This window comes from Kogia breviceps, chromosome 13 (genome assembly GCF_026419965.1).
Source record: "Kogia breviceps isolate mKogBre1 chromosome 13, mKogBre1 haplotype 1, whole genome shotgun sequence".
Lineage (NCBI taxonomy): Eukaryota > Metazoa > Chordata > Mammalia > Artiodactyla > Physeteridae > Kogia > Kogia breviceps.
In genome coordinates, this window is record NC_081322.1 from 11164807 (window position 1) to 11177747 (window position 12941).

The 12941-nt window shown below is 43.3% G+C and overlaps 1 protein-coding gene across 3 annotated transcripts in view; it reads right to left on the reverse strand.

The window, feature by feature from the left end:
* The window catches only part of SMAP1 (small ArfGAP 1), a 220853-nt gene extending 212784 nt beyond the window's left edge, over positions 1-8069 (reverse strand). For all 3 annotated transcript variants that reach the window (XM_067011371.1, XM_067011370.1, XM_067011368.1), the window contains exon 1: positions 7953-8069. In XM_067011371.1, coding sequence (XP_066867472.1) covers positions 7953-8016 — 64 coding nt within the window. In that variant the 5' untranslated portion in view covers positions 8017-8069. The remainder of the gene's footprint in view (positions 1-7952) is intronic.
* Positions 8070-12941: the final 4872 nt, after the last annotated feature.

Sequence of the window (12941 nt, forward strand, 5' to 3'; positions counted from 1 at the left end):
AGAAGTAAAACTATCACTGTTTGCAGATGACATGATACTATACATAGAGAATCCTAAAGATGTCACCAGAAAACTACTAGAGCTAACCATTGAATTTGGTAAAGTTGCAGGATACAAATTTAATGCACAGAAATCTCTTGCATTCCTATACACTAAGAACAAAAGATCAGAAAGAGAAATTAAGGAAACAATCCCATTCACCATTGCAACAAAAAGAATGAAATACCTAGGAATAAACCTACCAAAGGAGGTAAACGACCTGTACTCAGAAAACTATAAGACACTGATGAAAGAAATCAAAGATGACACAAACAGATGGAGAGATACGCCATGTTCTTGGACTGAAAGAATCAATATTGTGAAAATGACCATACTACCCAAAGCAATCTACAGATTCAATGCAATCCCTATCAAATTACCAGTGGCAGTTTTTACAGAACTGGAACAAAAAATCTTAAAATTTGTATGGAGACACAAAAGACCCCCAATAGCCAAAGCAATCTTGAGGGAAAAAAAATGGAGCTGGAGAAATCAGACTCCCTGACTTCAGACTATACTACAAAGCTACAGTAATCAAGACAATATGGTACTAGCAGAAAAACAGAAATATAAATCAATGGAACAGGATAGAAAGCCCAGAGATAAACCTACGTACCTATGGCCAACTAATCTATGACAAAGGAGGCAAGGATATACAATGGAGAAAAGACAGTCTCTTCAATAGCGGTGCTGGGAAAACTGGACAGCCAAATGTAAAGGCATGAAATTAGAACACTCCCCAATACCATACACAAAAATAAACTCAAAATGGATTAAAGATCTAAATGTAAGGTGAGACACTCTAAAACTCTTAGAAGAAAACACAGGAAGAACACTCTGACATAACTCACAGTAAGATCTTTTTGATCCACCTCCTAGAGTAATGGAAATAAAAACAAAAATAAACAAATGGGACCTAATGAAACTTCAAAGCTTTTGCAAAGCAAAGGAATCTACAAACAAGATGAAAAGACAACCCTCGGAATGGGAGAAAATATTTGCAAATGAATCAACGGACAAAGGATTAATCTCCAAAATATATAAACAGCTCATGCAGCTCAATATTAAAGAAACAAACAACGCAATCAAAAAATGGGCAGAAAACCTAAATAGACATTTCTCCAAAGAAGATGTACAGATGGCCAAGAAGCACATGAAAAGCTGCTCAACATCACTAATTATTAGAGGAATGCAAATCAAAACTACAATGAGATATCACCTCACACCAGTCAGAATGGGCATCATCAGAAAATCTACAAACAACAAATGCTGGAGAGGGTGTGGAGAAAAGGGAATCCTCTTGCACTGTTGGTGGGCATGTAAATTGATACAGCCACTATGGAGAACAGTATGGAGGTTCCTTACAAAACTAAAAATAGAATTACCATATGACCCAGCAATCCCACTACTGGGCATATACCCAGAGAAAACCATAATTCAAAAAGACACCTGCACCCCAATGTTCACTGTAGCACTATTTACGGTAGCCAGGTCATAGAAGCAACCTATATGCCCATCGACAAACAAATGGAGAAAGAAGATGTGGTACATATATACGATGGAATATTACTCAGGCATAAAAGGGAACGAAATTGGGCCATTTGTAGAGACATGGATGGATCAAGAGACTGTCATACAGAGTGAAGTAAGTCGGAAAGAGAAAAACAAATATCGTACATTAACGCATATATGTGGAACCTAGAAAAATGGTACAGATCAACCAGTTTGCAGGGCAGAAATAGAGACACAGATGTACAGAACAAACGTACGGACACCAAGTGGGGGAAGTGGCGGGGGTGGTGGTGGTGGTGGTGGTGGGATGAATCAGGAGATTGGGATTGACATATATACACTAGTATGTATAAAATAGATAACTAATAAGAGCCTGCTGTATAAAAAATAAATAAAATTATATTAAAAAGAAAAACAAAAATAATCACGTGAACACAAAGTAAAATGAAGAACCCAATGTTAAAGGAAGATCTAAAAAAGCAGTCAGATAAAAGACATATTACTAGTAAAGGAACAAAAATTAGACAGATGACTTCCCAATAGCTATAATGAAAGACAGAAGAGATAGAGCTGTGAGAAAATGATGCTGCCACTGAAACTACCTTTCAAGAACAAGAGAGAAATAAAACAAACCATATTTTCAGATTAAAAATAAAATATATATTTTTTAAAAACCACAGAACTTTATCACAGGACTGTCACCAAAGGGAACTTCTAAACAATGTACTTTCAGAAACTGATCCAAGGACTTCCTTGTTGGTTCAGTGGTTGAGAAACCACTTGCCAATGCAGGGGCCACAGGTTTGAGCTCTGGTCTGGGAAGATCCCACATGCTGCAGAGCAACTAAGCCCAGTAGTTGCGCCGCAACTACTGAGCCCACACTCTAGAGCCCACGTGCCTAGAGCCCATGCTCTGCAACAAGAGAAGCCACCGCAATGAGAAGCCCAGGCACCACAATAAAGAGAAGCCCCCGCTCAATGCAACTAGAGAAAGCCCACATGCAGCAATGAAGACCCAATGCACCAAAAATAAATAAATAAATAAATAAAAATTTTAAAAGTTGTTAAAAGAGTAAATCCTAAGAGTTCTCATCACAAAGAAAATAAATTTATAAAAAGAAAGTGATCAAAAAAGTGAGAGATAAAATAGAAGATTAAAGTTTTATATGTTGACTGTATAAAAGTGTAATAACAGTGTTGATTTGTGTTACTACACAGTTCCACCCTAACATATACACAACACACACACACACCCCTAAAAGGCTGAACAACAGAGGTGGAGGGGGAGTCAATTCAAAGCATTTTTAAGCTTTGTACTGTTTAGGAGAATAAAGATATTAATTAACTTTCGACTTCCTTAAGCATGCATTTAGATTTCAAGGGTAACCAATAAAAAGCAGTGTGTATCTTTATTTTTTTCCTGTTTTTCCAGCAGAGGAAACAAATGAAAAAAGCAAACACTGAATTCAAAGTATGACAAATAGAAGGTGTGAAAAATAAGATGGTAGAAATAAAGCCAATTTTATCAGTAACTGTAATTGTAAATGTATTGAACTCTCCAGTTAAAAGGTATGCTGTCGGACTTCAAAATAAAAACTCACCAAAATCTAGCCGTATGCTGTTTATATGAAGAGAACCATTACTATGGTTCAAAAAAAAAAAGGACCAATGTTATGGATGGAAGGTTTGTGCCCAACCCCCCACCCCCCAAATTCATATGCTGAAATTCTAACCCCTGATGTGATGATATTAGGAGATGGGGCCTTTGGAAGGCAAGTAGATCATGAGGGTGGAGCCCTCATGGTGAATTAGTGCCCTTACAAGAAAGGCTATGAGAGCTTGCAGGGGCCTTCTGCTCTCTGCCACATGAGGATGCAACAAGAAGACAGCCATCTGCGAACCAGAAAGCAGGCTCACACCAGAGACCAGATGTGCTGGCACCTTGATCTTGGACTTTCCAGCCTCCAGACCTGTGAAAAACAAATGTTTGATGTTTAAGCCGCCCAGTCTATAGTACTTTGTTATTGCAGCCTGAGCTAAGACATGTGAGATGCACCATTTCCACATCTTCTAAAAAAAAGGGGGGGGCTTCCCTGGTGGCGCAGTGGTTGAGAATCCGCCTGCCGATGCAGGGAACACGGGTTCGTGCCCGGGTCCGGGAAGATCCCACATGCCGCGGAGCGGCTGGGCCCGTGAGCCATGGCCGCTGAGCCTGCGCGTCCGGAGCCTGTGCTCTGCAACGGGAGAGGCCACGACAGTGAGAGGCCCGCGTACCAAAAAAAAAAAAAAAAAAAAAGGGGGGGAACCCACAGAAAATGGAAAGAAAATAACAACAATAAGAGAAGAAAATAATAACATAAATAAAAGACATTAAAAGGATCAACAAAACCAAAAGTTGGTTCTCTTAAAAGACTAAAACTACCGTGAAGTCTTTGGTAAAGCTAATATGAAAATGACAACAACAAAAACAAAAACACCCCAAAAAACCAAGAGAAGGCAAAATAAATAATATGAGTAAAAGAGGAGTACATAGCTACATACAACAAAAGTTTTTTAAAAACCCCAAACCAGGAACTTTATGCCTATATATTTAAAGTATACAAAATGAACAATTTTCTCAAAAAATTTAACTTATCAAAAAAGACTTTATAAGAGAAAATCTGATAAATACCACAATAATCATTACAAAAATAACCAATAATTTAAAATCTTCCCTCAAAGAAAAGGGCAGATCTAGACAGTTTTGTAGGCAAATTGTAGCAGACACTCAAGGAACGGAATATTTCAATGTTAAAAAAAAAATCTAATATAGAAGAGAAAAGGATGAGAAGACTCTTGAATTCATTGTAAGAGGATAGAATAACTTCAAGTTCAAAACCAGAAAAGGAAATTGCAAGACAGGAAAATTACAGGCCAACTTCTAAACAAAATATTAGCATACCAAACCCAACACTATATTAATAATATAATCAACCTGATCAATCTAAATATTTTCTAGAAATGCAAGAGTCATTCAGCACTAGAAAAATTTATAATTCACCAACCCACCATATTAAAGGAGAAAAATGAATTAACAAACAAGATGAAGAAAAATGAATTAGTAAATTTCAACATTTATTCTGTCTTAAAAAACAGACAACTACATAAACAAAAAACCCCCCAAATCCTTCCAGAAATGGCAAGGGACTTCGTTAACCTAATAAAGGGCACACCTACAGCTAATATTACATGATGAAATATGAACATATTTCCTTTCCAATTATGAACAAGTACGCCTATCACCACTTTTACTCAACATGGTACTGGAAATCTGAGCAAGGACAGAAAAACAAGAGAAAAGAAAAAGATATAAAGATTGGAAAGGGAGAACTAGATTTTCATTATTTGCAGGCAATATTTTTGTCTACCTAGCACCGCCCCACCAAAATATGCAAATAAATTATTTAAATTAATAAAGTAATTTAGCCAGGTTACTGGACACAGAATCAATAAATAAGTGAACTGTGTTTCTATACATAAGCAGCAATCAGAAAATGACAGTCTTAAAAAATATCAAGCAGTTGTAACCAAATCCCAACAGGGCCTTTTTTTTTTTTTTTTTAAGGATTTTATATGGAAAGCAGATATCCAAGAATAGCCAAGACACTTCTGAAAAACAAGATGAAAGGACTTACCCTACTAAACATAAAGAGTTGTTACAAAGGCATGGTTATTAAGATAGGTGTTACATCACAGGAAGAGACAAACAGATCAATGGAACTGAAGAGAGCCAAGAAATAAACTCACCTGCATATGCATATGTAAACTTGATTTATGACAGCTGCGTTACATCAGGGGGGAAAGGTCCAATATATGGACCTGGGACAACTGGTTACTGACATGGGAAGAAAATGAAATTGGTTTCCTGCCTCACACCATAAACGAAAATCAATTCCTGGTAGAATAAAGGCTTAAATGTAAAAAGCCAAACTATAGACCTCTGAGGAGAAAATACAGAAGAATATCTCTATGACCTTAGTGTAGGGAAGGCTTTAAGAAAGACCACAAAGCACAGACAATAAACAAAAAGATCAAGACAAAATTATAATAAAATTATGAATACCTGTTTATCAAAAGACACCTTTGCTTTGAATCTGTGTGACTGTACAATCAGATCCATTATTTTATTCTGTCTACTGCTGAAGATAATTCTTACAAAGACACCATAAGAGTAACAAAAGCAGCCCACAAACTGAGCTTGAGCTTGTATGCCCGTTAGCATAAGTGAGGCCATCTTGGGCCCGTGTAGGCTTTCTGCTGACCCTACCCAGGACTGTACTGCGAAGTAAATCACTCTCTGTTGTCAAGGGCTTAGCAGTTAATCGACATTGTTTAATAATCATTCGGATCAGGTGGCCTCTATACTCTGTTAGTCCCCAAACAATGAGGAAAATCTTCGCTGACATATCCGGGGCACCCACAAGACCAGTTACCCACTCATAAATCTTAGGAACGCACTTCCTGTTTCCAAGCACATACCTCCATAGTCTAGGTCAACCATAAAACTGTCCCAATGGCCCCCTTCCCGGTTTGCAGCGCGGCTGTTAATTCCTCCTGATGGTTGTCCGCCTGCTCTCAGCCTCTACAGGTTAAGCTACCCTATGATAAACTGATTCACCGATTGTATGAACCTGCCTGCCGTGTTTTTCAGTCACAAGATGCCGTCTCACTTCAGCAAGCACTTTTCATTCCCTCCACCCTCAAACAGAGCTATTTTCCATTTACATAAGTAAAAAAGGTACAGTGGTCAAATACACGTAAAGAATATAAATAAGAAAGACAAACAACCCAATAAGAAAATGAAGAGATATTTCATCAAAACAAGCGAAAAACTTTCAAAAAGATGTTTAACTTCTCTAATCAGAGAAATGCAAAATCGTAATGAAATACCATTTCAACACCCTATAGGCAGACAAAAATTAAATTTTCTGATGCTATCCAATGTTGGCAGGTACGTGGAGCAACAGGAACTCTAATACTGCTGGTAGAAGTATAAATAGCCAGTAGGAATGGAAAATGCCTTTACAGCTTGCCATCATATTGTAAAACTGAACAGGCCTAGGCCACATATTCCAGGAATTCAACTCCTTGTGCAAGTAGCCCTACAATATACACAAGATGTGTAGCAGTCAATCCTGGTGCTTCTAGAGTTACACAATGTCCACTGAGAAGAGGAAAGGAAAAACGTATGATACACTCTCATAACTCAATGAATAATTACAGCATCACATATCAACATGGATGAATCTCAAACCTGTTACTTGAAAAAAGCAAGTAAAATAAATACAAACGGCATGAAGCCCTTTCTATAAAGATCAAAAGCTTGCAGTTACACTACTGCATCTTAGGAAGCAGGTAGCCGCTTGGTAATGGAAATATTCTATTTCTTAAACTGGAGAACGGATTCATAAACGTTGGCTTTGCTTCATAACTCACACGTGTTATGTACACTTTTGGTATGAAACACTTCATTCTTCAGTTCTGAACATCAGTGAAAAAGGTATATTGAATGAACACACAACGGAGCTTTACCCAGTTATTACCTCGAGGTTTGGATAGTATGGGACTTTTACTTTATATATTATTCATTTCTGGCTCATTTAAAATTTTTACAACTAACAGGTAGTCTGTCTGGGGAGAGATGATTACAGAAAGGAAAACAAACTTTATAGAAATCCGGGGCCCATCAGGAGGAGGGGCGGAATTGTCTTCAACTTAACACAATTTCTCCAGGATGTCCTAAATTAAAACTAGGCTTAGAATACTCTGTGGGTTAAGGCTGTAATATTTCGAGAAAGTCTTCCAGCAAAAACGGGTTTTACAAAAGATTGGTTTTTACTGAAAACATGCATACTTTCTCAGGAACAATTCCTGGCTTCACCTAGTTTTTATTATACTTATTTGCCTTCGGCCCACTTTTCCAAAATTCTGCACTTTTCCACTTTTAGTACTGAAGACTGCCAGAGATCGTCTTCGCTGTAAATAAACTAAATAAGCAAGTGGTGACTCCACTGCTGCAGGGCCCGCTTTTCCACACTCTCCACGCGCACCAGATGCAGCACGCCCTGCGAACCCCCCAGGACTCTCCGGACGCCCGCCCCGCTTCGTGGCCATCGCGGTGGCCGCCGGGAAGGAGGCGTCCAGCCAGCGGGGCCCAGCGACTGTCCAGCTCCGGTCCCGCCCTCAGCTCGGGCGGGAAGGACCTGCCGGGGACGAGCGCGGTGGCCGTGCCGGACGAAGACTCGGCAGGCCCGGGGCCCCCGAGCCCGCGACACGCCGCTGCCCCGCCGGACGCGTTTCCCGAGGCACCCGTGCCTTCGCGACCCCGCCCGCGACCTCGGCCTCGGGGCCGGGCGCCTTACTTGCCGCTCTCCACGCTGTGGCCGGGATGTGGCCCAGCAACGAGGCGAAACCCGGCACAAACATGACGCCCGCTCCCGCGGCGCCCGCAACAGCCGGATCTTCCCGGCACGCCCCGCGGGAGGGGAGGGGCCTCCGCTGGTGGGCGGGGCCTCGCGCGGGGCGGGCGGGGCCTCCGTAGCCAGCGCTGGGAACCCGCGCTCCAGCACCAGGCTGTCTGCAGGAAAAAGTGGAGCGGCTCGGCCTTCTCGTGAAGAACAACCCAAACTACCGTGAACCTCGTGTTGATGAAAACCTCAAATCATGGCTGAAGTTGGATGAGGGAATGCTTCCGTTTGTTCCTCTCAATCTGAGGCGAAGGTCTCTTGGAAGCTCGCTGTTCCAGTCCACAAAGAGTGGGCACCTTCTACTCTTTTGCCTGTGCAATAGGCTTCTTTCCCCCTCAGTTCTCCGTCTTTATTGTTTTACCTTTCTGCTTGTTCAGTGAACTCTGACCCACTGACCAGGTGGCCTGGAAGATGACGTTTGGGTGCAGCCCAGAGCAGAGGCTGTCATCTGGTCCAGCTGCTGGGAAGGAGCGCTGCGCATCCGCCCTCCGGTTCCAGCGGCTCCTGCCGTGTTCGGAGCACGGGTGGCAGGTCAGGAGGCTTCATGGGACCTGTGGAAAGTCTGCACAGAATCACACTGCAGTCCTTCTGGTTTTTTGTTTTTCTTCCTTCATTCCTTCCTTTTTTTCTTTTTTAGGAAAGTTCTTGGCCAGCCCTCGGGCCCTGGTGATGTCTGACCGAGTAATATCAGGTGGCTATACAATTTGAGTTTCTCATCACGAACCGGAATAATCTGGTCCCCCTAGATAAGGACTCCTTTCACCAGGAGGCAGTGGTATATTCGGAACGCGGCCAGAGCCAAAACCCAAGCAGCTTTCATTAGCAAGTAGCTCGGTAGCTTACATACATACACACTTTTCACCCTTAGTTCATATCTACAGCTTAGTGATGAGTTCCTTGTGACCAGCTGACAGAGGAAAAAATTCAAAGCTGGATTACAGAGGGCTTTGCTCGATATACTGACCAGCTGGCAAATGACTGCTTTGGCATTTCGAGCTACATTTAACAGAGGCCCTCGGGGAACAGCAGAGAGAAAAAATATCCTCCCAGAGGGCAGAACTTTATCTTATACTCTTTGCCTGGAAGGAGATATAGCTTGAGATAAAGATCTACATCAATTCACGGGCACTGAAATCAAGTGGTCAGGGACTGGGAAAATGTAAAGGTTTTGGAATAGGTTTTTTTTGGAATTAGGACCTCTCCAAATGACCCCAAAGCATGAGAACATTTGGGTCCCATTGAGTGCTCAAAAGAAGACTCCCATGGCAAAAGGGCTCTTAATCAGAACAAGATTACTGCACGTTATCTACTTCTGTCTAACATATTATACTAACATTTTGGGGCTTAAAACAATAAACATCTATTCTCTCGCAGTTTTTGTGCGTCCGAAATCCAGGAGCCAGGGTGCCTCTGGCTCTAGGTGTTAAATGAGGTTGCAGTCAAGCTGTGAGCCGGGACTCCTGTCTCGCATGGAGGCTTGACTAGGGGAAGATCAGCTTCCGAGCTCACGCACATGATTACTGGCAGGATTTAGTTCCCTGTGGCTTTTGGACTGAAGGCCTCCCTCAGTGCCATGCTGCGTGGGCTTCTCCAAAGGTCATTTCACAACATGGCAGCTGGGTGTCCACGGAATGAACAAGCAGGAGAACAAGGGAGACTGCTCGAGATGGAAGCCACAGTCCTTCTGTAATCTAACCTCAGGGGTGACAGCCCATCACTTTTGCTGAACTCTGTCATTAGAAGTGAATGAGGGCTTCCCTGGTGGCGCAGTGGTTGAGAGTCCGCAGGCCGATGCAGGGGACATGGGTTCGAGCCCTGGTCTGGGAAGATCCCACGTGCCGCGGAGCGGCTGGGCCCGTGAGCCCATGGCCGCTGAGCCTGCGCGTCTGGAGCCTGTGCTCCGCAGCGGGAGAGGCCACAGCAGTGAGAGGCCCGCGTACCGCAAAAAAAAAAAAAAAAAAAAAAAGAAGTGAATGAATTAGCAGATCCAGCTCACCTCCACGGGAGGGGATTACACCGGGGGTGAATGCCAGCAGGTGGGGATCACTGACAGACATTTTAGAGGCTACTGACCACCATGACCATCCTGCAGGCGTCGCTTAGCCTCCTCCCCTCACCCCAGCTGTGTTTGCTCAGTGGCCCCCTAACAAGGGAGCCATGGTGGCATGGAGACGTGCATGTGTTACCACAGTTTCCCCCCTGCCAAGACTGATGGGCTAGCACCACTACTTGCAGTGCCCAACCCGATCGATCGATCCCTGATATAGTATGGAATAGCCTGGTGGCAGCTTTGGTTACAAGGGACTCTACTATAATGAAGGAGATAGCAATGTGTTCTATAGGAATAGACAATTATTCTGGGTTTGGATTGCTTTCCCTGACCTATGCTTCCTTTAACACTTCACCTGTGGACTTACTGAATACCTTGTGTTCCATACACTTTATGTAGCATCCCATCCAACATTGTTTCCTGTGGATACAGATGCCTGTGGGATAAACCAGTCTCACGACGTATCCCATCAGATCAGAAGCAGCTGGTCTTGTAGGACAGCCCTGTTAAAGGTTTACTCTTGGAACCAGGTGAGAAAATGCTCTGGGATGCTGTCCTAAAGGATTTGGCATATGCTCCAAATGAGTTAACAGTGTTCAGTGATAGCTCTCCTGTTGACAGAATAACAGGCTCCAAAGAGTAGCAGAGAGGATTGGCCTCTTGTTGTGACGTCTCACACCCTCTGCCCATGTATTTTGCTTTCCATCATGGGGGGACACAGTCTGCCATGGGTCCCGAGCATCCCTGCATATCATTGCCGGGTATCCCAACTGATACTGGGCAGTTTCTGTATCTGGTCATATGGGCATCTAAATAGGTCAAGGCAACCAGAGCATTGCTACCATTTAACTGCTGCTCTCCTGGGGGAAAGAACTGGCTTGTGTGCTGCTTGTTCAAAAATGGCTTGGCCCTTGGCTCTGGACTCTTCTCCTGTAATGCAATCCAAACTGCTTGGCCCTGGTCCTGCATCGCGTGTACACACCTCACTTGGCCCGCAGCATCACTGTGGGAAATGAGGCTCTAGGAGCTGGCGTGAATGTGCTGACCGTTTGGCCACGACTTTGCTGTAGTAAGGTCTCTTGTCTCTGACCTGGGAGTCTCCTGTCTCCAGGCATCCATGAAACTGCAGCAAGACTGCAAGCAAGACAAGTAGATACAACCTGAGATCCTTCGCTGCTTTCCATCCATCTGCACGATTCCAGGTTCTGCTGGTATGCTAATTTTTGTACCCAGAGTCGGGTATAAGGGGGTAGATAGTGTTTTCTCTGAACTGGAAGTTGGGATTGCCTCCTGGCCATTTGTAGCTCATGCCCCTAGGTAAGGAGTTAGAAGAAGTGGTTATTAAGGTGCTAGCTGTAGCGATGGGCCCTGATGGCCACGGGGGAAAAGGGAGTGGGGAGAGGACTCTGTCTAGAACTTGGGGGACCTCGTCTCCTGGAATAACCTCTCACACCATGTTGAATTGTAAACATTAAGCAAAGACTATTGCAACCATATAGAGGCAAGGCCACCCAAGCCTCAGATCCTTGGGTCACACAAAAGGTAAAGAAATCTGATTGGCTGAGGTGCTGGTTGAGCAGAGAAGACAGGGAATAGGTGGCACTGGTGACAGGTCACAGCCATCTAGCTTAATGGCCAGTGGCAGAACTGAGGGCTCTATTTGCCGTAGTTTTGTTTTGGTTTGAAATCAGAGCTTTGGGACATAAAACACGCTGCTCCCTACATCCTACCCTGCAGATTCTGCTTCAGTTGGTCTGTCCTGGGGCCCTGAAGTTCACCAAGGAAACTTGCAAAGCGCTGCTCTAGCTGTAGTTTCTTCCTCACTGGCTCATGCGTGTGCTTATGTAGTTAATAATTTATTTTCTCTCCTTGTATATTGGCGAGGCAGGGGTGCGTGTGATGAAGTCACAGTTTTGTCTGTGGGCTGCACACCACTGAGGCAAGATCATTACAAAACCAGACGAGAAATGGACATAACACTGAAATCCTGGACTTGAAACTGGATGGGGTAGATAATAGCAGTATGTCAGGACGAAGCATTTAAAACATGTGTGAATATGTTATTTGTGATGTTGGAAAGGCAAAGAGATGGACTGTAGTAGACCTCTGATGTGTGTTTCTATTTGGTGTTCAGTCATCAAACCCATTGCACAGGTTTAGTGAGTTCTGGCAGGAGAAACAGTCCCACCTTCTGCTGGGGAAGCTGACAAAGTCCGATGTACTCACTGTCTTGGGTGCCTGACAGCCGGGGTGCTGGCACGAGACTAAGCCTGTCAGTCGTATGATCTCACCAGACTTTGAATCTGGAATGAATGATGGAAGTTACGTGGATGTCTGGGATCCAGTTTTCAGAGGCATCCCTGCTGGCAGAAACATACGTAAGCCTCCGGCTCCCCTGGAGTTGGAAGAACGTGCCTGTAATTTTGGTCGTAGTCTAGCTTCCTCGGTTTCCACCAGTTTTCCAAGAGTGGTTCTCCAGCGTTTCCCGTCAATTCTGTGAGCTACCTATATTCTTCCAATAAATTCTTTTTCTGCTCAAGTTAAACACAATGGTTTTCGTTGTCTGCAACCCAGAATTCTTACTGGTATATACTTCAATGAGATTTATTCCCTAAGGGTCAGTTACGATCATTGCCCCTCTCCCTCAGAATCCCACCCCACCCCTGCACTCTGAATTTGGAGGTGAATAGCATATGACAGTTTCCCTGGTAAATCAGAAGTTAAATCTGTTAGACTTGAAACCATAATCACTGATGTGCTTTTAAAACTATTAAAGCAACCAACAACCAATCAACCTACTATGATCACAAGAGCAGTTTTCCCTTAAAAAGAAT